This window comes from Acanthopagrus latus, chromosome 8 (genome assembly GCF_904848185.1).
Source record: "Acanthopagrus latus isolate v.2019 chromosome 8, fAcaLat1.1, whole genome shotgun sequence".
Lineage (NCBI taxonomy): Eukaryota > Metazoa > Chordata > Actinopteri > Spariformes > Sparidae > Acanthopagrus > Acanthopagrus latus.
The window spans coordinates 8,109,209-8,134,691 of record NC_051046.1 but is presented as its reverse complement, the minus strand read 5'-3'; the positions used below and the strand labels follow the sequence as shown (position 1 = coordinate 8,134,691).

The 25,483-nt window shown below is 44.6% G+C and overlaps 1 protein-coding gene across 1 annotated transcript; it reads right to left on the bottom strand.

Annotated features, from left to right (window-relative positions):
* Positions 1-237: 237 nt before the first annotated feature.
* LOC119024977 (kielin cysteine rich BMP regulator) lies at positions 238-25,040 on the bottom strand. Its single transcript, XM_037108234.1, has 46 exons — positions 24,355-25,040; positions 22,643-23,178; positions 22,201-22,273; positions 21,291-21,580; positions 21,021-21,189; positions 13,832-13,905; positions 13,652-13,745; positions 12,935-13,017; positions 12,758-12,851; positions 12,600-12,679; positions 12,416-12,501; positions 12,171-12,261; positions 11,446-11,545; positions 11,223-11,308; positions 10,895-10,988; positions 10,653-10,802; positions 10,462-10,568; positions 10,286-10,379; positions 10,021-10,194; positions 9,854-9,936; positions 9,670-9,763; positions 8,820-9,002; positions 8,514-8,684; positions 8,261-8,434; positions 8,066-8,148; positions 7,887-7,977; positions 7,729-7,811; positions 7,469-7,642; positions 7,146-7,325; positions 6,798-7,062; positions 6,635-6,717; positions 6,460-6,553; positions 6,213-6,386; positions 6,043-6,125; positions 5,208-5,328; positions 5,037-5,119; positions 4,780-4,879; positions 4,602-4,690; positions 3,917-4,019; positions 3,684-3,826; positions 3,285-3,457; positions 2,715-2,826; positions 2,533-2,634; positions 2,285-2,449; positions 1,891-2,191; positions 238-1,008 (listed from the first exon to the last, which is right to left on the bottom strand). The coding sequence occupies exons 1-46, from the start codon at positions 24,455-24,457 to the stop codon at positions 788-790; spliced, it is 6,306 nt and encodes a 2,101-aa protein (XP_036964129.1). The 5' UTR covers positions 24,458-25,040; the 3' UTR covers positions 238-787.
* Between the last annotated feature and the right edge of the window lie 443 nt (positions 25,041-25,483).

Here is a 25,483-nt window from a genome sequence, read left to right as displayed (position 1 = left end):
TTTAAACTAATTGAGTTCAGAGGCAGTTTTAATGGAGAGGAGGAGTTCATTAAATTTCAAGTAAATATCCATCCATTCTTAATCTCCGTTTATCGTGAATTTCCAAAATAAAATGGCATGTTTGAACATTCAGCTGACCTGTTAATAAAAATACACTTTTTACATTTAATAAAAAAAATCAAATTTCCCCACTCAACGCTGTTCCAAATAAGTAACTTCTTTCCTGGAAACATCCAACGAAATGAAAACAAGAGAGCGTTACCAAGAACATACTCATGCGTAATAAAATGAACCTCAGAAAAAAAAAATGAAACACCCCAAATATTAGTAAAGCCTTTGTTTATTTGTACATTGGAGAATGAAAGACGGGTACCTGAGATTATGAGGCTTACTGTTTATACAATCCAACAATAAACCTGTACAGTAAACAAATGCTCTTCTGATAAATAATACTGTTAAAATAACCTAAAGGCTGTGGACAATATACCATACATGTATAAAACAAACAGGTAGCGACATTGCCAATCAACATGTGGAATAAAAACAACAAACCCTGTGTAGTATAAATATTCAGTGCTACATATAATAATAATATTACAATGTTAATACAAAAAAATGCAGTATTTCACACAGTCACTGTGTTAAATCCACAGGTGATGGAGGTTCATCTGTCATTCAGTCTTTTGCAGTCCCTTACGTGGAGATTATTAGTGGTGGCAGTGCGTGTGTGTGTGTGTGTGTGTGTGTACGTGCGTACTAGTACACTTGAAAGTGCTTGTTTCAAGCTTCACGAGGGGTTTCTGTGAATGATCCTGGGGCACTTTTCTGGCTGAATGCAGTGGTTGTTGTGTAGGACCAGACCAGCAGGACACTGGCAGCCTGGTACACAGGGCTTGAAGCAGTGGCTCTCTATCACCCCCAGTGGTACATCAACGTTAAAGCAGGTAACGGGACACGGGGGTCCGCACTCGTCAAACACAAAGCCCCTCTCCACCGGACAGCCCACAGCTGTGGAAGACAGCAACAGAGAGGAAACAATGAGGGGGACGGAGAACATTGTGTCCACGGCTGCCTCAAGGATGTGACCTTCTGTTGACCTGTGATGGTGACCAGGAATAACTGGCCGGCGTCTGACAACAATAAGGCCACCAATTGCTTTGGCTTTTCATTTGAGAGTAAATTTAAGTGCATGTTGGTCAGAGCATTAGTCATAACCTTAGTTTTGAGATGTAGAAATTAAAAACATAGGTAGAATTTGATTATTTTGCTACGCATTCAAGTGGAATTTTTACACGTCACCTCTTTGTTTTTCTTGTCAGTTAAAAATAAGAAAGATCTTGTTGGAGCACTTTGAAACCCTGGTTTCAAATCTTGCGTTTTTCATGATAACATTACATATTCGTAGCTAAAATAGCAACTGTCAAAGGTTAGTTTTGACCAAAGTTTAGTATTTAATGCTCTAAAATCAAGAATTGACTTCTGTGTCCTCAAAAATTCCCACAATGGGATAAATAAAATACAGTGTACTTGACATGCGCGCTACTTCCTACCGACTATCTTATGTATTATTCTAACTTTGTATTCATTGTTTTGTTAGCTTAAGGGTACATATAAATAAATACTTGGTTTGGGTTTAAAAAGACCCTTTCAATGTTAAACATGTATTTAAAAGAATACATTTACCACCGAGATGCAAAGCTATGACATTACAAAAATATACAAACAAACTATCAAAATATCTTATTAAATCATTCAATTAGCACTCTGTAGTATGTGACATCTGCACAGACACACACAAATACAGAAATCTGTCATTTAAACTTTCCTGATTGCTAATACTGAGAAGCTGAACACATGTTGTTGGGGCCTTTCAGTCTGTGCTGCACTCACCACACAGCGATGGGCTCCTCCACTGCAGGACGACTCCAGCTTCTCTGCACTGGCTGGCGTAGGCCTCCAGCGTGTCACACAGACACTCGTCAGTATTGGCACCGCAGGCGCAGAGGTCGTACACGCAGGCTCCGTACCACGGTTCAGGAGGCACCACGCGGTGGCAGGGCTTGAAGGCAGCCGACTTCAGCACCTTGCAGCGAGCGTTAGCCCCCTTCTTGGCCTGGTAGCCTGCGTCTTTACAGGGGTCGACATCCTCACCGGGACGACAGGATGAGAGGGAGTGGCTGCCGTTTTTGACCTAAAATGAGAATAAGTTGTTTGACTCATAAAAAATTCAACTTTATCTCTTTTGCTCTGTCTCCGTTTTTTTTCCACTGTGTATTTATTTTACCTTCCAGCTGTTGCCAAAGTCAGACTCTGACAGGCTGATTCGTCCGTTGGGCATTCGGAGGTCATCCTGGTAGTAGTTGTTGAAGTTTCCACAAAGACCACAGGTGTGGCTCTTGTAGGAGCCTGGCACACTCACTTCTAGGTGCGAACGGCCACTCCACAGCACCTGATGGGGGGATCAGTGGGTGTATGAGTGCGTATCCAGTCAGATGCTACCAACAAAGACAATGACACAGAAACAGACTGCACCTTCAGCCCGATGTTAGTGTTGAGTAAGATGGTGTTGGTTTGTCGCTCGACATAGATTTCTGGTTCTTTGAGGAACGGCAAAGTCACAACCTCATCGTTCACCTGAGGAGCACAAAGGCAGCTGAGTGGATGCATGACACACGTATGACTGCCTAAACACAATTTGCAGTATTTAGGCACACCTTCACAACCCAGTCCTGCAGCAGCTGCACGCTGATGTCTCCTATAAACACGGTCACCTCTTTAGTCCAGGACACTCCTTTACGGCCACGATCGTCGTTGGTCGCGTGAATACTGCATCGACAAAGAGGAGTCAGCAGGAGGAGCAGGGTGTAGGAGTGCAGGGATACGACTGATTTATTGAATGCTCAGATGAGAGTTTTTTTCTTTTCTTGTCATTTTCTTAACCTCAGGAGGGGCGTGAATTGAGAAGTTGTTGCCTCCTCTTCTAAATGTATGAAGTGAGGTCTGTTCTACAAAAGGTTTCAAGAGCAACCCATCTTGAAAAGTAGATGCTTTTGCAAGTATCCAATACATTTTCCTGCTGTTACTTTAAGGACAGAGGGTGTCCAGGATGCAATAATTATTTTCTAAAATGGAAAAGTGATGACGAGCCCTGCTAACCAGACGTGTTGCCAATCTAACCGATCACACTTCTCAGGCGTAAAACGAACCAACCCAACCAACGAAGGCAATGAGTACAAGCCGGTCAGAGTCGAAAAAATGTCTGCTGCTGCACGACGACCGCTCACCTGAAGTCTCCAGACTCACAGTCCTGTGCCAGGATATATGTGCACGTTCCCTGGAAGTGCAGCATGCGGCCATCGAAGGTGCGATAATGAGGGTCTCCGAAGGCAATGCATGTGGCTGGACGAGGAAGGCAGTGAGGACAACACAAACCAGGGACAATGGCTGGCATCTCGTCCTGGAAGCAAACACACACACATACAAACGCTGCCTTCGAAACTATGAACTCAGGCGACTCTGAGTGAGCCAAACAAATGTCTGCAGCGAACGGCTCTAAACCAAAAACAACCCTCAGATATTTAATATCCCTCTGCTGACTGAAGGCTTAGAACAGAGAGGCATCATGGGAGCATTTTTAGACCATGATGAGAAAGAGTGTGAGTGTGTTTGTTTCTTATACTGACAGTTGCGCAGGTGAGGGGAGGGCAGCGCTCAGTGTGACAGTGAACGTCTCCAGACACGCACGTACAGCTGGTGCACTCATCCACCTCCCAGCGTTCGTTACAGTGATATACTGTTCCCTGGTACAAACACGACGCCTGTGAGTCTAAAACACACACACACACACGAACAATGTTAAGATGCACTCTGAACAGACACAATCATGGACGCTCAGTGTTCTGGCTGGCTGTGATACCTTGGCATTCATAGCAGCATTTTCCAGGAGCCTTCACTTGTTTCTGACCCTCCAGACAAACTGCTGGCAAACACTCTTCAATGCTGCACTCAATGTAGCCCCACTGAGTACAGAAAACAGATCATTTAAGAAAAACAGATGTCTCAATAGATACAAGACTTATTAACTGGTTAAGACTTATTATTGGTCCAGAGCTAGAAAGTAACTGACTGTACTTTACTTGCTATATACTTCTGCTTCATCTAAATAGATCCTGGCTATTTGCAGCTTTCAAAAGCCTTTAACTTGTTTTTTTGTGTTTTTTACTTTTTTATTATTTTCATTTATTTAAACCTGCATTACATGACCAGTGTGTGATTTCCGCCACCAGGGGTCTCTCGATCAAAACAAACAAAAGAACAGTTTCAGAATATAGTTCTAAAAACATTACACGGTGTTCTTTAAAGCTACAGGAGACCAAATGAAACAAACTTTTACCTTTAATAAAAAAAAAACAAACAAAAAAAACATTTATTTCTCTGGGTGAAGTCATTTTCAGTCAAATCAAGTTTTAACACAGACATGTTATATCTTTAATATTTTCTCATATTATTTTGAATATGATCGTTGTTTTGTTGTGTGTAAATGTTATTATCATTAGTTGAAACAGTACATAAGCAGTGTTGAGTGTTTCTGTGACACTTACATTGCAGGTACATGTGACGCAGTGGTCGTCGCTGTCAGTCCAGCTGCTGCCGTTGGCGACGCGTCTGTTCTGGCCCTCAATCACACAATCTAAGTGAAACACAAGAGAAGCATCACAAATGATGGATGTTTTAACACCGACGAGACTCAGCTCAACTCCCAAGACAGCGTTAACTCACCTTTACACACAGGGCAGCATGAGTCCGGAGGGGTAAACTGTTCATTATGAGGGCAAGTGAGCGGGAGGCACATCTGGTGTAAGCAGGTCCACGTCAGGTCCTAAATTAAAGACAGTGTATGACTGTACTGCTTCAAATGGCAAGAAACTGAAACTGTATGATGGTTGATATTATCATTAGCTTAAATATTTGTTCTACTATTTTGCTTTCCATTAGAGGCTATCATAAATTAAGAAGAAGCGTCTTCATTGCGGTACCTGGCAGTGGCAGGTGAAACAAGGGTCATCTGTCGCCAGGACCTCGTTGCCGATCAGTGCAGAGGTGCAGTTACTGAGAGGCTCTGAACAAACACACAGATGTTACAGAGATCAATAACAGCTGAAAGGTGATACAGAGCGTGGCACAAAATGCTTTAGTTTGGTACTGACGTGCACAGACAGGACAGCAGGATTCAGGTCCCGAGAACAAGATGTTGCTCTTGGGACAGTCCACCAGACTGGGACACTGCTTCCGGTAACACCTCAGGTGCTGCTCTCCGTCCGGCATCACCTGAGATACACACCGGTTGGTTACGACAGCGACTACTGCTTCTATTTCAACTGCTGCTACTATAACTTCTGCATCTTATGCATCTATTTCTAGCACTACTGCTTGTACCTCTATTATCAAAGAGCTAAAACAATTTGTCGGTAAATCTATGAACTGATTGACTATAGAGTGGGACTAGAAACAGTTGGCAATTTTTTTTTCATCATTCACTGGTCAAGATGAGATTTTGGGCTATATTGCTTCTATAAAATGTCAAAAAAAAACCTTTTAGTTTAGATTTCTGTTTTGGAATTGTATGTAAATTAGCACAAATTTAATTGGATAATACTGTATTTTAAATGTATTTATGTAAACATAATAGAGTGAAAATCACAGAAGTTTTATGGAAATGTATGTTAGTTTAAATGTAAACCCTGCTCACCTGTAGTGTCCTATCTTAAAGGGTGACTCCATCAATTTTAAACTTTGAAGTGTGTTTACAGGTCCTGTGGAGTACTACTAAATATGTGAAAAAGTAGAAGAGGAAGCTGCGTATAATCTGATAAAACTCGTCCAGTGATGTCACTCGGTGTCTAAGTTGCATTGTGGGTAATGAAGGCAACAGGTTTTTAAAAGGAAGACGATCATGTGGTATAAATGCAGTGATTTTCTTTTAGGATAAACATAAAAAAGTCACAGTCAGGTTTCCAGCTGTTCAGAGTTTATGTGTCATACCTCACAAGTGCAGACCTGACAGGGGTCGTCAGCTGGATGGAAGCTGTCATCTGGACCGTACACTCGGCCCTCAAATACACAGTCTGCTCAAGAACAATCAAAGAAGATCATCAAGCAACTTGGAAAAACTGGGAAAAAAACAGCTGATTTGTTTTGTTTTGAATTCTTACCAGCACACACGGGGCAGCACTCCCCGGGCACGCTGATGAAGTTGATGCAGGGAGACAGACAGCGTACTTCAGAGCACGTGGTCACCCCGTCCACACACATGCAGGTCATGCAGGGGGTGGAGTCTGCAAACCAGCTGCTGCCCTCAGTATGCTCCTCTCCTCCGTACATACAACCTGAGGGGAAAAAATTCAGTCACTGGTAAAACTGTTTCCCCCCTGTGATTCTAGTTTCCAGTGATGTGTTTACCTCTGCAGCGAGGACAGCAGGCTCCAGGATCAGTCACCTGATGCATACAAGGCAGCTTGGGGCACTCGGGAGGCGCACAATGAACCTCACCTACCTGTGAGACTCAGAGAGATTAGTGCTCAAAAACAAGGTAAGGAGCTCATATGGAGGGAAAAGACAAATGGAGGAGTCAGACCTGGCAAGTGCAGGTGGAGCAGGGGTTTGAACTCAGGCTCCATGTCTGCCCGTCGCTGAACTCCTGTCCATCGAGCGTACATACTGATGACAAGGTGACAAGGTTTTTATGCATGCTTTTTCAGGAATCACTAGAAACATCTGATCCTTCACATATCATGTACCTGGGCACTCGGGACAGCATTGTCCTGGCTTGGTAACAGTTCGGAGGCAGGGTGTTGGCGGGCAGACCATGGGCACACAGGTAACGGTGCCTCTGACACAAGTACAGCGCTGGCAGGGGTTGGTGGAGGGCGTGAAGGTGTGACCGTGAGAGTGGATGACGTCCTCATACAGACAGGAGTCACAGACGGGGCAGCAGGAGTCTGAGGGGACCGGATGGGAGCACTGGACCGGACAAGGTCTCCTCTGACAGTTCACCACCTCATTCTGATCAGAGGAGGAGAGGGAAGGGACAAGGTGGAATCGCGCAATTCAGATTTGGATCATTCATTAAGAGCCGTCAGACTGACCAGACAGGAGCATGACAAGCAGGGATCAGAGGGCGAAGTGAAGGTGGAGCCAGACTGGTACTCCTTCCCCTGATGGAGACAAATCCCTGTGCAGACGGGGCAGCACTCTCCAGGAGGGGTTACCGGACGCACACAGGCGACACTCGGACAAGACACGTGTGTGCACACCACGGCACCGTTCTAGGCACACAAACGCACAAACTGAGGGTGACGATAACTCCTTCACATAGTCAGTTACAGTCCCAGTGCAACGGAAAATCAACAGATGCTGGTGTTTCTGGACTAAATCTCAAAAATGTAAATTAGAGTGTGTGTGACAGTACCAGACAGGAGCAGAGCTGACAGCGGTCTGTAGGGTGGGGAAAACGTTCTCCGTTGAAACAGCCGCGTCCATGAAAGTTGCATCCGTCACACACGGCGCACGCACAGCCGTCCAGAGCTGGGTGAGGGCACGACACAGCAGGGCATCTCCGCCGTGCACACACTACTTCACCTCTCTGCGGAAAACAAAAAAACAAAGATAAGATGCACAGCGGCTGTGAGGGATCCTGCGAGTCAGCGGCCCCAGCGTGCATGCACTCACTGAGCATGTGCAGTCCTGGCACCCTCCCTCTCCTCCAGGGAAGGTCTGTCCGTCAGCATAAGTCACGCCTCGGAAATGACAGCCTGCGCACAGAGCGACACATCAATGAGTCACTTACTTTACATCACGTGAGCTGTGATGTAATGTGAGCTGGTTACCGTCGCAGACAGGGCAGCCACATGCGTTGGTGACCGGGTGAGGACAGGAGGCCGCTGAGCACGACTTCTTCCTACATCGCACCGAGCCGGTCTGTAAGAGAAGAAGCACGACACATTGTCTAAAGAGATGAACTCGCTGAGTGTGTATTTGAATGTGTGTTTGTGTGTGTTGATGCTACCTGGCAGGTACACTCAGAGCAGAGGTCTCCGGGGTCAGGGACTGACTGTCCACTTGTGAGGACTGCACTGTTGTAGAAACAGCCTATCAAATAAAAACAGGTTCTTCTGCCATTTTGTAATCACGAGGCACAAAAGAAAGTTTAAAATAAAATGAACCTAAATTGGGACTGTGGGCAGAGGTTGACTTTACATACGTTCACATTCTCCACAGCATTGTCCGGGCGGTTTGTAAGGGTGGCTGCACTCCCCGTAACAGGGCATCTTGGTGCAGACGACCTCCCCTCCGTAGCAGTAACATACGCTACAGGGGTCTTTGTCGTCACCGAACTCAGTGCCATCAGGATATTCTTTACCATGAAACATGCAGCCTGCAAGTAGAAAATTGGTAATCTGAAGCTCAGTGGATCATCTCCAGTAATTGGGACCTTATTCTTTCAAATCACTCACCATCACAGGACATGCAGCACTGCCTCTGGACCGGGTGCTTACAGTTGGCGGGTGGGCAGCGCTTCCTCTCACATCGGACAGATCCCTCGCGACAAACACACGCCGCACACGGGTCTGAAGCATCATCCCACGTCTCCCCGTTAGCTCGCTCTCGATCCTCATAAAGGCAGCCTGCAAGGGAAGTAAGACAAAAAAAACATGATTACACTAAAAAAAAGTGCAGATTCTTATGTGACTGCATCAAATTTGATGAGGTGTTTTGTTTCAACTGAAAAAATGATGTACTTGGGCAGATGTATATTTTACCTTCGCAGGTGCGGCAGCACTCCTGCGTGATGGGGTGGGAACAGGAAGCGAAGGGGCAGGGCTTGCGCTGACAGTGAACTTTCCCATCGGTGCAGGCACATGATTGACAGCTGTCAGTCGGGTGGTAGAAGCGCTCAGAGTGTCTGTAGGTTCGGCGTTCATACACACAGTCCGCTGGAGGAGCTGAAGGAGAATCAGTGAAAAGTGTCAGCTGTTTTGTCTTTGCTATAAAATTTCATTGGAGGCAGGGTTCAAACATTAACTACCACAAGCCAAGAGACAAACCAAACAGCAGATTATTTCACAAATGAATATTAACGGCAACCACATACAGGGTAAATCAGGAACATTTGTCTGGAAAGAAAACAACTTTAAACTTTAAATCCTTAATGGCAACTAATTTCAACCAGATGCTTTAGGGATTTTTATAATGCTCACTTAGCGTTCGCTTTTCCAAATGAGGATCAGATGAAGACTGTATGAAACCATCATTTTGTACTATGCTCATAATGAGAGGGGGTTAAGGGGCTGCACTGAGAATTAACAAGCAAAAACAGAGATCTTTTCATTTCATCTAGATGAGCATCAGAGATAATATTTACCCTGAAACGTGAGTCACACTGATTCTTCAAATATATGTATCAAAGAAGATGTTTTGTGACAAGATTGGGGTGCTAATGGTTTTCAGTTACCACTATGAGCAACTGCTGCTGCTCCAGCTGCTGACCGTGCTGATAAACTATTCAAATCAAGTGGCCGAACTGCAGCGCTGTCATGCACCCTTCAACCCTCACAGTGTGAATACCACTGCTATCGTTATTTCTCAACCCCCTCAACTTCACATACTTACCAGGACACTGGGGGCAGCAGTCTCCAGGCAGCACGTTTGGGTTGGAGCATGACAGTGGTGGACACCTCTTCATCAGACACTGAACATTCCCATTCTGTAACGAACGTAACACGGACTGAAATGAGAACCTGCTCCAAGTGGACCACAGGTGATCAGCACACGCTTTGATGCTCATTATTCTTACTATGCAGCTGCATGTCCTGCATTTGTCAGTAGGATGTGGAAACTCCTGCCCATTGGGATACTCCTTCCCAGCATAGCTGCAGCCTAACGTGGAGGAATTTTGTGTCATTGTGAGATTATACTGAGTTAAATTTATTTCTGTTCCTGACAGATATGCACACTCCTCACCGTTGCAGTTGTTCTGACAGCAGCTTCCAGGTAGAGGTGCGTTGCAGCGAGGATGAGGGCACTGTGCCTGGTGGCAGTCAACCGTGCCGCTCACACACTTACACTCCTCACACACACTCACGGGGTTTGGAAACGCCTCTCCATCCACAAACACACGATTTTCAAAGGAGCAGTCTGGCAAAGATGCAAACACTTAGAAATCAGCTTAAAAAAACCCAAACATTTGCTTTGATTTATGACTCTAAATGACTCTGACTTTGAGTACCTGGACATTTAGGGCAGCACTCCCCAGGTGGTGTGTACGAATTGGAACAGTTGAGTGGAGGACAAGGTCTCCTCTCACACTCCACGCTGCCGTGCTGAGGAGAAGAGGAGGCTGCATCAGCTGCTTTGAAAGGGGAACAATACTCCATTCTGTGCGTGTGACGTGGTAATGCTTACCTGACAGGTGCAGATGTGGCAGGGCTGGTCAGGGGTGGTAAACCTCTGGCCATTGTTATAGATACGCTGGTTGTAGGTGCAGCTTTCACACACTGCACAACAGGAGCCTGAGGAGAGGAAAGAGATAGTGTGCTGCAGTTACACAGGCATCTGTATTTAAAAACAAAAAGCTCAAACACGCACATTCTTACCGGTGATCTTGGTGGGATGACGACACTCGGTGGAGGCGCAGCGCGTGTGTGTGCACAAGGCCTCTCCGTTCACACAGGTGCAGCTGGAGCAGGGACCCTCAGGGTGCCAGTTGAAGCCCTCCTCATACTCCACCCCGTCCAACACACACGCTACGGTGAGACAAGAGGAGATACACTCACTGATGAGCTGCACCTGTGTGTGTGTGTGTTTATGTGTAAGTGCGTGTGAATGCATTGTTAACCTTTGCATATGGGACAGCAGAGATGTGGGTCTGTAACAGGGTTGGAGCACTGGACAGGAGGGCACTTCTCTTCACGGCAGATAACGTTACCACCCTGTAACGGACACAATGTGTGAAAACATGAAGGAAAGGTTCATTAGTTACTTTGAAAAGTATAGAATGACATCTGTGCTTCAACACCCATGAACACATAAAACAAAGGTAGAAACAAGTCTCACTTTGAGTATGACGTCCGATCGAGATCTGCTCATTGAACTAAACTTTCTTTCGGACATAAATCCTGAAATTCCACCACAGTTTTTTAGGATATGTACCGAAAAAGACTTGCCTTACATCTGCACTGCAGGCAGGGTCCACTTCCAGCGGGGGTGAACACTTTTCCATCAGCATACACCCTCCGGTCATACTCACATTCTGTGGGAACAAATACAAACTCTGATGTTTGCTTGAGTTTGAATAAGAAATCAAATCAAACTGGGAGGGCGGCAAAACTAACTTGATAAAGACACAAGAAATAACATGTGTTACACGAGTGTTACAGATACACTGACCATCGCATGTGGGGCAGCACTCTCCTTTGCGCTTAGCTGGATGACTGCAGCGAGGTGTGGGACATGATGAATCCATACGCTCACAAGACACTTCACCTCCCTGACAGGTGGACACAGGAAGGGATTAAAAGTGTCGCTATGACAGTCTGATACTGTCAGATACAAAAGCTCAATATAAACTAAAGATAGGCTGATAAATCTGCCTGATATCGCTTTAATGCAGATATATCTGTGTCTGTGTGTTTGTCGGCAGATGTTGGTATATTTATATGCATTCATATGGAAATATCCGTTTCTAGAGATTAGTACCGTTGTGTCAGTAGCAGTGTTTCTGTGGGGGAGAGGAGCATCTGTCGGCACAGACTTTGATGACTTTGACAACAAAAATAGCTGAATAGGTCCCCTCCAAAAACATATCTATACAATCCGTATCAAGATTGTTTGTCTATAATATGTGTGTATCTTACAAGGATTATCAAGTTTCTAAATCCTCAATCTGCCTTAAAAAAACATGGATTTGTTATGCTATGCTTTAAACGAGATTTTCAGGACAAAACCATTTCATTGTCACTCTTAATCCTATTATCAGATTATCAGACAGCATTCAAATTGCCGTCCGAAAGTTCAATAGGTTTTGACAGGTTTTCTTTGAACTCCTGCCAACACAGCACGAGTCCAGTCACATGAACATCACATCAGACAAAACACACTCGGACTGAACTCACAGAGCAGCGGCACTCTAGGCAGGGGTCTCTCCTGGAGGGGAACTTCTGTCCATCTGCAAACACTCTGGACTCGTATTCACACTGCTCGCACCTGCAGGATTGAAAATTATTGGAAATATTTCAGCTGTCTTGAAAAAAACCTCCAAAGACATCATGGTATCTTATACCTAGACCACCTCTGTGTTCGCAGAAGGAGTTGGACTGATGCAGGTGTGAAAATGAATGAGGTTTTGAGGGATGGTTACCGTGGGCAACAGTCTCCAGCGCGATGCACAGGGTTTCGACAAGACAAGACGGGACAGGGGAGGGGCGAACAATCCACATTACCATTCTGGAGGAGAACATACATACTGAAGATAAACTTTAAAACAATCTCCAAATGATTGAAGAAGAAAAGCTTCGTGGTGAAAATGATGTTAAATGACGTACCACACACGTACACGCTTGACAACGGTCTCCAGTCGGGATCACAGCTCCGTCAGGGAAGTCGTGACCGTTCACACCACAACCTACAAGACAAACGCACAAACACGCACCGTGTCGCTGCAGTTCACTGAACCCACACACAGTGAATTAAAGAAACTCACCTTGACAAATGGGACAGCAGGTATTGGGGGGAGGAGCAGCTGGGTTTTTACAGGGGGGGTTGCACTGCTCCCTCTCACAGCGAACGTGACCCTCCTGGTGAGAGGAGAGAACAATATTAATGCAGATGAAGGTGACAGAAAAGATGTTATGTTTACCTCAGTCAGCTTCAGACCCACCAAACAGTAGCAGACGTCACAGGGGTTCTCTTCTGGGCTCCACTTGGCTCCGTGGTTATACTGGACACCAGAGTGGACACAACCTGCAGACACATTTGACATCAGTGGCTAAATGTTCAATTCAGTTGGCTTCAGTTCAGTGTTTGGATGTATTGTAAAGGCTGTTTTTTTCTTTGTGTCAAAGAAGCTGTGCTTTTGGGGCGCAGAATGACAATGTTGTCTTTTGTGAAAGTCCAAATATTCATTGTCATATCGCACCGTTAAAAAAGAGGTTTCCCTGAATGATGAAATTCTTCCATTTTACAACCAAACATGAGGTATGAGAGCGATTTTTTTTTTTATAGAAATACAAGATAATAAGATAAAAAACATATCATGAGAGATACCCAAAGAGCTCTCTTTATGTGCAACATGTAGATATACAGAATAATACAAGTATACCGCAAATACACAATGTCAGGTCAAGACGATATGTGCAAAGTCTACATACATGCAGTGAGCAGTATGTGTATCTGCATGTGTGTAGTGAGAGAATGAGTTTATTAGGAGGGCTGTAAAATTAAGACTACTTAAGTTTGTTTTGTGTGAGGACAGAAAGATGATGAAAGATGAACCCCTATATGCATCCTGTGCACTGGTAATATTTGTGATGTTGATGATGGATACACTACAGCAATCCAAGTTCGTTGAATTAAGTTGTTGAGACTGTGCTCTTACCTCTGCACTGTGGGCAGCAGTCCTCGGGTGAAGTCTCCCTCTGGGTGCAGTCCAGTGTTGGGCAGGGTGTAGGATAGCATTCCCTGTTACCCCCCTGTTGGCAATGAAGGAAAATTAGGAGGATCGAAGCTCAGGTCTGACAAATGTTTGTGTTGGTGTAAGTGTATTGCAAATACTCACCTTACACGTACATGTCTGACTTCCATCAACATTGCTGTGGGACACATTATGAACTGTGCCATCCGGCTCACACCCTGAAGACGAGACACACGTTTAAGTGCACACACATTCTTTTTTTAAATAGTGGGGAGGCGTGTCTGTGTATCCCAAGTCAGAAAAGATGAACGTGGAAGAAAGTTTGAACATTAGAGCTGGTCCCTCTCTGTTTATGAATCCAGATTTTCTTCACCTTGTCTCGACTCTGGGTCACTGGGGAACATCTGGCTCTGCTCTCTCTCCAGTAATGACAGAACAGCATGGTTCTGATATAATATACACGTGTGCTTGCTCTCTCACACACTACGTTTTATGGGCTGTAACAATAACCACAAGTGCCTGCAGCCTTCCAACAGTTAAAGACTACCACCGGCAAGTCTATTAACGCTGAAAGAGAGTTACTGTTGGAGAAACAGGGAAAAAACTGGATGGGGTAGCAGTTTTCTGGAGGATTCCCTCCAAACCATACCCCATTCTATGGCTTTTTAAGTTATTCTGATGGAAAACAAAGCTGTTTACAGTATGGCATATACCGAACACTGGAGGTCAGTGTCATTTTTTTTTCATCAAAGGCCTTCAAGCACCTCATCAAATATCATTTCTGCTTAGCCAGGACGTCTCAGCAGATAATTATTTTAATGATGACTCGTCAAAGGACAGGGACAATGTCTGTGTATGAGAGACGGGAGTAATCACAGAGTGCGAGAGAAGCTAGTGAGGCTGCCTACTGTGTCAGCAGCCAAAAGGCATTTCCTCCAGCAAGCCAAGCATGCATGAGATCAAAGTGTGTGTGTGTGTGGGAGTGTGAGTCTGCGAGTGTGTATCGACTGGGTGCCATTGGAGTCTTCAGGCCTACATGCAGAAACAATTAAGGGCAAGATGGATGAAAAGGCAGAGACAGTGATGGAGAATAGTCAAAGGGGGTGAGAGAGCAGACAGTGGGTTGTTTGTGCACATGTGTATTACATTGTTGGCAAGAAATGTGCACAATTAGCAGCACAGAGCAGAAGTTTACATAACTCTAAGAGAAAGGCAGAGAATCCTTCATGAAGCCAGTCCTCAACCTCAATTAAAGTCCCACGTGTTTGTTGTTCACTCTTCTATGACAGCCGCTTGACCACAGTAGCCACAATTGCACCAACTAAGAAGTTGCTAACAACTATATCATCCCCTAAAACTTACAGAAATGCTTTGGCAAATGTTAGTAACACAAAATGCATTGGCAAAAACACATAAAACCAAGGTGATCAAGATCAACTGCATTAACTGTTTTTGGACTTTTTGGTGGTAAGCTGTAAACAAAACATTAACAAATGATCCCCTTATAAAGTTGATATATTGAATGTCATTGCAAACAGTTGCCTCTTTGCACACCCAGCAATCACAAGCAGCATTAATAATGATTTAGAGTCTCGGTTCCTCCCCCAGAAAAATCTGACTTCAATATTCAATTTCCTTTTAGCTCTCTTTACCAACTCCTGAGGGGAATATCTGGCTCATTAGCAGCTAATTGCTGCACTGGGAAACAGGGTTAAAGGTTTAATTTGTAGAATATGAGCAGTATTCGAGGTAGCTACACAGAAGGTACCAAACACAGAAAGGGTAGCAAATCAGCAGTGTAACCAACAACTGCTGCTCTTTGGTCGCTATCCTTTGCTCTAGCTAGCTATTGTTAGCAAATTAGCTCATGGCTCAATCAGCCATGGAGCCAGTGATATTACATACAGAACAGGCCAGGGGGAACCTGGTTAGCAGGTTAACTTTAGTTGCCATTTCTTAAAACACAATACATCAACGTGAATCTCTGTATTCTTAGTTCATCTTTTAAAAATTTTAAACCAAAATTCAGGCTGTAACTTACAAATTCCTCCTCCTTTAATGCGAGTGGTAAGAGCGAGCCTCAAGAGTTACGAGATGTAAAAACCAAAAGAATGAGCTGCTTTAACATCTTATATAGACAAATAGAGTACATCGTACAAGGTTCATGTCAAAATGTAAATGTGGAGGAACAAATGGATAATCTTGAAAAGAGGCAAAAATATTTAGAAACAAATCTTTCATAGTGATCCATTAGTCAATCTTCTATTTTTTGTCTGTTTCTCTGTGCTCACAGAGATGAAGTTGGCACATCAGTACCAACTGATGGTTCAATCTCTTCTCACTGCAGTGAAATGCTGTGAAAGTTCTTTTGTTCCAGAATTTTTCTGGAAAAAAATCCAGTTTTTACCAGCCATGGCATATCACATGGTTCCCAGTAGCTGGATCCCGCCACTCTGTGAAACAGGAACCGCAGTTGTGCATATGACAGACAGCCTCAGGGTAAACATGGCAACGGGCCTGACGGCAGAGGTCGGGACAGGTGATAGGTGCAGATCCAAGGGGACAGCCGCTGAACCAGTGGAGCTTAAAACAAAACCTACAGAAAGTGTTTTTGAGGGAAAGGGGATAACAACATTGGTTGGAATTGGAAGAGATGTAACTTACTATTTAATGATATAATTGACATATTGTCCCCATAAAGCCAGCTGATATAGCTTAAGTTCTGTTTCCAAAGAATTTAGTTTCAAAAACCTTTATTGACATTTGCTTAAGCTTGGAATTTGGATGCTAAAGTCGTGGGGAGAACTTATCATGTGACTGGCTTTGGAAACTTGAGAACATCTGTTTTACTGGCTGCTGTAGCTGTAAAATAAAGTGTGGATCTGCAAGGTCACTGCCTTGGTTTAACATCATAGTTATTGGAAAGTTTATTTGAATGGACTGAAATAGAAACCTAATCAGTTACAGCCCAACAAGCGGTGTGTTTGTCCAATCAGGTGTAGAGAAAGGTCATGTTGAGTTCTAGGATAAGGAAAGCATCAACTGTGCAACTTATTTAAAGCAAATCCCACTGAGCCTGTCACAAAAATTTAACCACAAACTCTGTTACTGCTTTACGAGACAACTGTCACTTTTTTCTTGTGATGCTCGTACCTGTGATCTGGTGTGACTGGCAGCCATGTTTTGCTCCTATTTTTAGTAGCTGCCTTAACAGTATCATCACTTTCTGGCATATAATGTCCCGTCCATTCCTGCTGTAGTTGACCATTCACAGCAAAGCTTTTGTCTGGATCAAAAGTCATCCAGTCCTGGATGGCCCAGCTCTGGGGCAGGGGGGTGATTGGAGGGCAGATACGGGGAATGCGGCTTAAAGCTCTGTCACTGGATGACGCTAGTTGTTGCTGCGTGTGGAAGTAGAACCGCAGGTAGTGCGGCCCGTTGAAGAACCAGTTGCACCTGTCCTTGTCGTAACCATCTGTTTGAAAGCCAAATGCGTCAAACCCGCCGCGATCTAAACCAAACGGATCAAACCCAGTGATACTGTAGCCTGTGTCGCTGAAGAGCTCAGACATTATCTTGTCTCTGTGTGTCTGATCACTCTTCTCCTTTCCATTCTTCTTCCCATTCTCAAAAACGCCATCCTTACGCATGCCAAACCAGGTGACATTAGAACGGTTGAAGCCGTAGCGGTTGAAACCAGATACGTCATATCCATCCCTATCAATGAAGTCCCGGTTGAAGCCATCTTTGTCATAGCCCCACCTGTCCCAACCGCTCCGGTCATAGCCATCACGATCATATCCATGCTGGTCATAACCACCGCTTTCAAAGCCACCAATGACAAAACCATCATAGTTTGATTTGTATTTGTCAAACCTACCCCGACTTCCTTGTGGGTGTGCATGTAACAATGTGATATTACAAGGTGCGCCAATGGTTATGGGCACATATACAGTACACATCTGCTGCTGGGAAGACATCACATCATCAGGGGTGACATCAAAAGGCTTCATCTTGATATGCCTCTGTTCAGCAGGGTAAAGGATCTGGCTCTGAGCATGATTTTCACTGGAAGTTTGTCTTATTGATCCATGCTGATGTTTCTCTTGCCACTGTGCCCACAGTTTGTCCATGAATGCCATGTGTGACAGGTATAAAGGGTCATAGGAAGCTAGAGGTGACGCCATGTGGCCCCCTACCCACTGCCTAAAGAGGCCTGAGAAGGTCAGCAGAGACTGGGAGAACACTTGGAAGTCTGCCTTGTTTATAGTCCACTGTAGGGTCACTGCGTCTGGCAGCCACACCTGAAGGGATCAATTGTAATCAGTTAGACAAACCTGGTACCAGTAATACAGCTGAAAACACCATCATCGCAAGTTGTTTGACAAACCGAAGAGTTGAAGTGCCGTCTGAGACAAGGGGACCAGTGGAAGCGGGATGTCAAGCCTTGGAAAGGGTGATGTGGGACGCAGCCAGAGTTGGGCTCACCGTCTCCTCCGAACAATCCGGCCTGCCAGGCAGCTGAGAACTTCATTGACCCACTGTCCACTGTCCATTCAAAATATGGAAGGGCTAGTTTGCATGATGACATGGACTGCAGCTCACGCTCCACTAGTCGCAGAAAGTGGCGGTGCCAGGGGAGGAAGAAGGCATGATCACCAGCAAGAGGGGAGAACTCTGCTCTCAGTAGTGCAAAGCCCTTCCATAGAGCTGAATCCACATGTAAACACACACAAACACAAGTAAACCAATAAGATACAAAGGTATACTTGGAATTTTGAAAAGGTAAGCAAGATCAGTAACAAAAGCATTTGGATTTACAGTCTTACCTGGCCTTGCGTAGAGTTTCCTCACAGCCCGTTGGTACAACCGCATCTCTCTCAGCGTCAGGTCTCTAATCTCTTTACGCTGGGTCAGGTGTCTGCACACACAGTCAACTCTGCCACTATGTGTGCATATGCACTCCTCACAGCCTTGCCTGAACCTTTCCCCATATCTCCGGAGCTTGTGTTGAAAGAAACATCCACAACCTCCACCACATTTCACGTCAGAGCACTTCACTCCGGGAGAGAAGCTCATTACTTGTGCCTCTCCAGCTTGGTCTTTCACCAGAGTTTGGCACTGTGTTACAGTGAGGTAATCACAGCTGAAAGTGAAATCCGGGTCCTCATGGCAGTCTACCTTTGTATGGTTTCCTGTAAGATCGTCCAGCTCAGTACGGTTAAACTCTATAATGCTGTACCATATTTCATCTTCCAAATTATGCTGGTCATATCCTGAGTGAGTCCAGTTCACAGAGGAGATGTTGTATCCATGTTGAATGAAATGCTGATGGCCAGAAGACACACCCTGTCTTGGTTTACGGAGGCAGCATGCACCCAACATGCACTGGTCCCTACAGGCGTTAAAGGAAGGGAAGTTGTTGCTGCTGTTTCCAGTGCAGTAGAGGAAGTCCTCACAGAGGCCAGAAGTAGGATTAAAGGCCCAGTGGCGTTGAAATGGCTGCACGCCTTCACAGTTGTTCTCTGGTTTGGGTACCCAACATGCCTAGAAGTAGGGAGGGGGGACACAGGGCCTCTTACCCAGCCTTAAACCCCACTGCAATGCCCATAGCCAGAAGTTATAAAAGACAAGAGTAAAGCAAAGCACTACTATTGGACACTCCCAATGCAGCAGGCAAAGCAAAAGTCTACAGCTAAACCACTGACATACAGACACTGACAAGTGTTCTAAAATCTGGATCAGTTACACTCAAGGAACATTTTGAGATACACAGTCATTCGCTTTCCTCGTGAGAGTTATATAAAAAGATACCTCTCTCATACGTGTCTCTTGAATATGAAGCTACAGCCAGGAGATGTTCAAATTGGCTTAGCACAAAGATTGGAAACAGGGCAAAACAACTAGCCACAGTCTGTCTGATAAGAGAAATCAGCCAAACAGCATTTAAGAGACAGTATCTTCATATCTTTCTTGCGAATGTAATTGGTGTTTTTTCCCAAAATGTCAAAGTCACTACTGTGATAGCGCCTTGCCTGGTAATTGTTGAAAGGAACACAGAAAACAAACAAAACGACTTAGAAGAAAATGCTAAAACTATAAGAAGCTATAAGAAAACTACAGTAAGGGGTTTCAAACCTTTGTTTCATTTGAGATTGTGACCCACCTCAAGCATTTGAAAAGCTCTGGAGACCTGCCGGGTAATCAAACATAGAATAAACAAATCTTCTAACTAAAATCAAATAAACTCCAGTAGTAATTTGGGAAAAGCACTCAAGGTCACATGCTCAAACATATCACACAAACAATCTACAGCCATGCTAGCTGCTCTGTGAGGCTCCACTTAGGCACAGTGCCTTAACCTTGATAAGCATAATAATGTTGACATGCTAACAAGCTTAAAATTAAAATAGCTGCATTTTCACTGAAGGAACCAGGGTCTTCATTACGTTCCAGGGGCATTAATGCCATTTGTTTTATGGAGTACACCCACAAGCCAGTTTTGTTTTGGCTAATTTGCCTAATCTACACAGGTCTTTAGACCGCAAGGGAATCCGGTTGAGGGGGAACGTCTTAGTTCCTGGGACTAACAGTTCTGGGTCTGTGTCTATCAGTAACATGCTGATATATTTCAGGTGCTACTGTAATGTTTGACATGTTCTCCAGTTCTCTTAGTTTAGCATGTTAGCATGCTAACATTTGCTGATTAGCACAAAACACAACATACAGCTATGATGAAGGCACTAGACAAGAGGCTAACAGAGTGCCCATTACAAATTGTTTTCTGGGTATAAATGTGAATTGCAATTCATTTAATAGTTGTTGAGATATTTGGACATAGGTTTGTGATTGACTGACTGACATTGCCATGGCCAAACTTGGCTTTAAAAAGTCTGGAATTGATATATACAGTTTTGCGTCATGAACAGAATGACTGAAAACAACACGGACATTTTGTTGTTTTGTAAAAGAATCTACTCTACTCCACTTATCCTGGGATGATAATACCTGTCTCAGCTGTCTGTGACACACCGGTCCTTTGGTGTTGGGCGGACAGGAGCAGTGAAACCCAGCAGGATCAGAGGTCAAGACGAAGCATTCGCCTCCATTTTGACAGGGGTTAGACAGACAGGGGTCTGATAGAGGGACGGCCATCTGCACACTAGCTACTTAAAAGCAGTTGAATGCGTGTTAGTGCTCGGGTTAAGTGTGTCAAAATAAAAGGTTGTTTTTGTATGTGTTTGTCAGTGTGCAACCAAGTTAAACAGGGAAAGCACACGATCGAAGGGATGAGTGCGAGAAAGGGAGCTGTCAGCAGCGGAATCACCTTTACCTTTGATGTTAGCTTGACATGTGACCTTTCCAGATGCGCACGTACACACGGTGTTGAGGTCAACCTGCCAACGCTGGCCATCCTCCACTTCACGGCCCTCCCACACACATCGCTGCCTCACACACTCACAACCCTCCAGGTAATGCACGCGTGACTGTAGGTCCGCATTCTGCAGAGAAAACAAAATTCGATGAAAGCAACACCACATCACAACATGTCACACTACTTGATATTCTTATATAAATGTGTATTTTTACATGCAATATGTACCTGAGTTTTGACCATGTCCAGCATATGAGCCAGCTCCTCCAGCCTCTTCTCCAGCTTCTTCAGCCTGTCGTCTCTCTGTGCCTGAGAAACAGACTTTACCCCTTGAGGAGATCCTGGGGGCCCCAGCACCACACCTCTCTGCAGCTGGTCACCCTGGACTTCATGGAGATAATGGTTGGTTTGGTCTGTTGGCCTGTGGCTTGTTTGAGGTTTACCATGGGAGGCATCCTGCTGGCGCATTCGTCTGCTATCGGTCTGAGAATCTGTGCTGTGAGACGACGGCAGAGCATCTAGGAGGAGAAGAAAGCAGTCGGTGGGAGAAGACATTCCTCGATAATTCTTCAATGAATAAGGGAACAAATTTGCAGCCTAAACAAACGTCCTGGGAAAATGCTGTCAAAATGAAGACCCACACCGAGAAATAATAAACAAACTGTTCAGGAGACTATCTGCCTGAGGGCTTATAGATATGATCTAATGCACAAAAAACATGGTGGTCCCAACACTTAACAGCTCGAACTCACTGTAAGAACGAGAGGAGTAAATCACTGCATGGTTTTCTAGACAGAGTTGCAAAATACAGCTCAGAAACTCAAAATTATTGTTATTATGTAAGTCTTGTAGAGAAGGAATGGAGCATAAGAAATAAAAAGAGGGACTGACGATGCAACCCTCAGGCCTCAGCATGCTGTTACAAACTGATGTATGAAGAATATTTGTCACATAGAATCATATTCAGCACAACAGACTGATATGTGCATTTAGTGTCTCATAAAAAGAAGTCTGTTTTTTTTTTCTTGGAAATCTTCAAAAACATATATCCTTGTTCTGTTCTTAAATGAAATTCAGAGAAACATTATCAACTTTTTTGTCCCTACAAACAAATAAAATGCTGATACTTTTTATTTACCTGTAACATTGTCACAGAGCCACGGCCGTTTATGATACGCTCTCAGTGAAATCTCAGCCGTCTTCAGATATCCCTTCATTCGTAAGGAAACACAAAAAAAAAGGAATGCGTACAAAATGTTACAGAAGGAACATTAAATGGATGCAGAAAATATGGAAAGTGATTTAGAGTAGTTAAATGCATTTTGGGCATACATTACTGTCATTCCTGAGACTGTGAATGTGTGTTTGATGAGTTTGTGACTATGCAAAACTGCAAGTGGCTTTAATTACATCCTTAAAGTATGTTTTCAGGAGGAGGTAAACACTCGTATACATTGTGTAATATAGCACAACGTCTTTGTTGAACTTAACCCCCAAAAATAGCAAATGTCAGTAAAGATGGTGTCTCTTGTTTCAGTGTGTGAATGTGCACAGGGATCCAGTGCGTGTGAGAAACTCACACTGAATTTGCTGTCCTTCTTTCCCGGTGTGCTGCCGAGAGTGACAGCAACATCCTGAGGCAGCTCCAGGTTGATTCTCTCTTTATTTTTTATCGGCACAACCACGGCTTCTTGACAGTCTACAAAAAATGCCACTCTATCAGTCTCCAGGCTCACTGCCAGCTGTACCCACTCCTCCCGGGAGAAGGGGTTTCTCCTTGGGAAGTGAAAGCTGACGAGGCCCTGAGCTCCTCCTCCACCGGCCCGGTAGTCCAAACGCAGGGTGTTGTTGAGGGTGGAGGAGATGATTTGGAGAATAGGGGATGACCCAGAGGAGAGAGAGAAAAGAGTGGCGCTGGAGCTCGACGCCTGATGCCCCACCAAATGCACCCCCATGCCAGCCCGAAGGTTGGAGTATAAGAAGTTGGAATATTCCCGAGGAAGGCTCAGGTACGGGGCCCTTGGACGTATTCTGTACGTCACATTGCCGGCACTCTGCAGTCTGGACACGCCGGTTATGTGGTGGGACATGTTTAGAGCTGCCAGGAGGTCAATCACTGGGAAGGAGATAAAACAGAGAGTCCCACATGAGACACATACGTGCTGCATGAGGTCGTGCTCTGTGTAATGGACGACTGCACTCAGGTTTCTGGGTTGTGATGAGGGTGAGCCTTTGAGGGGGAATCAGAATGAAGCCATTCATCGGGCCGGTCACACATGGCTGCTTCACCGACCTCAAACACCAACAGGCCTGCATGACACAATCCGACCCATCTGCCTCTTATCTCAGGCTGTTCCGACCCTTTAAATCTGGAGATAGCTCTTCAAACTTTACACAAAATCTTGTTATGGTTTGATAAGTAGCTCAATGTATGTACACAAGTATATGTCCAATGAACTGTAAGTTGTATTTGACTGTACTGTACTTCTGCTCTACTGAATTTCAGATGGAAAAACTGCACTTTTTTACATTTGTTACTACAATTATGTACAGAAAATCTAAAATATTAGGCCTATTTATGACATCTATAGTTACTATGCAAAAAACCCAAAAACCTTTTGCATTAAAAAAAGGGATCATCTTCTAAAATTTGATGCATTGTTATAGATTAAACTCCCGACTGATATAGTTTAGATAATCTTCTCCTGGAATTGCAATAAATACATGAATAACAGGAATTTGAGTTTAAAACATGCAGTAATGAACTCAAATCTTCAACAGAATGTGGAAAAATAAGAGTTTTAACATAACGTCAAAAGACATCTACAGTGTGTATTGTGTTGCATGCCGAAGGTCGCATGCCAACCAGCTAGCCGTAGCACATCCTCACCTATGAGACCACTCTGAGAGCCCAGTCTGGACCACTAGCTACATGGCTAACTGAGCTAAATAATTTACAGTACCTACAGTGAGCAGTTAGCGGTAACTCTGGTGATATGCTGCCCCCTGTTTGTCCGGAGTATGAATTAGAGGGATAAATACTTACATACTGCACCTTTAATTAGTTATTAAAATGCATTATTAACACTCTCTGTGACAAAACTTTAATTTGATTTCTTAAATATACCTCCACACTGTAGTTATGCTACTTTTACCAACATAAAATATCTCCTGCCTGCTTTTCCCACAACTGGTGCCTGTTGTTCACAAGTATAATCTCCATATAACAACAACATGAAAAATAAACAGAACTACATGAACTAGAGATCCAAGCAAATGATTGCAATCTCACCATTGTCTTGATCTGGACTGGGGAGCCCCTGCACAGACAGCGCACAGATCCAGAGCAAATGTACCTCCAGCAGCATGAGCGTCCTCAGTCTGCAGCGCTCCATTCTCCAGACGCACACAGACACACACAAAAATGGACACCCTGGATACAATTCCAAACACCTTTACACCAAAAACATGTTATTCAGCGTCCTTTTAAAACCGATCTGGTGACATGGAGCTTGAACTGTTGTGTTTAGGATCCCCCCTGTTCCTCTGCGAGCCGGACCTCTTCCAAAGAGCGCGCAGGGGGAAACATGAAACATCTGGATGCGGGCAGGGCGTCACTTCTCTGCAGTCACACTCTTACATTTTCCCCCTGGGGCCATAGCCGCAGTACACTTTCACTCCTGAATCACGAAGGCTGTGAAAAAAAAAAAGTTGACGATTATTACTACCCTCGCTGATGCCTGTTATTTCTGATGAGAGGGAGATAAAAAAAAGGCGGGCGCGCAGGAAAAGTTCAGGTGTGCGGTGCGCGTGAGGACACCGGCTATTGTCTCTGCCTCGTTCAGTGTGCAGTCCCAGAGGGATAGCTGAGAGTGGACTCTTTTCCCCCAGCGTTTCCCCTCATTTTGTCAGAGGAAAAAAAAAAAAAATCTCCCCTCCCAGCACTGCTCAGTGGAGTTGATTCCCAAAGACCCCCGTTTTGGTGATCATCTAAAACCTGGTCTGGAGACTGGAGGGGAGCCATGCTGCTGCTGGCTGCTGCTGGCTGCCAAAAAATGTATGTGTGTGTACAGAGACAGAAAGAGAGGGCGGGGGTAAACACAAGTAGTCATGTTTCACTGCTTTGGAAACAATCCCAGAGTGCATCCCACTGTGCCCGATCCCCCCACATCTGTCTCCACGACTCTTGGCTTTCCCCTCGTGTTGTTGTCCGGCTCCTCTCTGCTGTGTTTATTAGTTCAGAGTCTTTCCATGAGTGCACCCCTCACTGACAACAGCTCTGAGACTTGCATAGAAAACACACATGTCCCTTTGTGGAGTGTTTTTTGGTGTGATGAAAGGACACCCATGTGTTTGCAAATGGATGTAGCAGACTGGAGAGCCCATCGCCACTCTGGTGCCAGATCCTTGTCAGTAAAGTT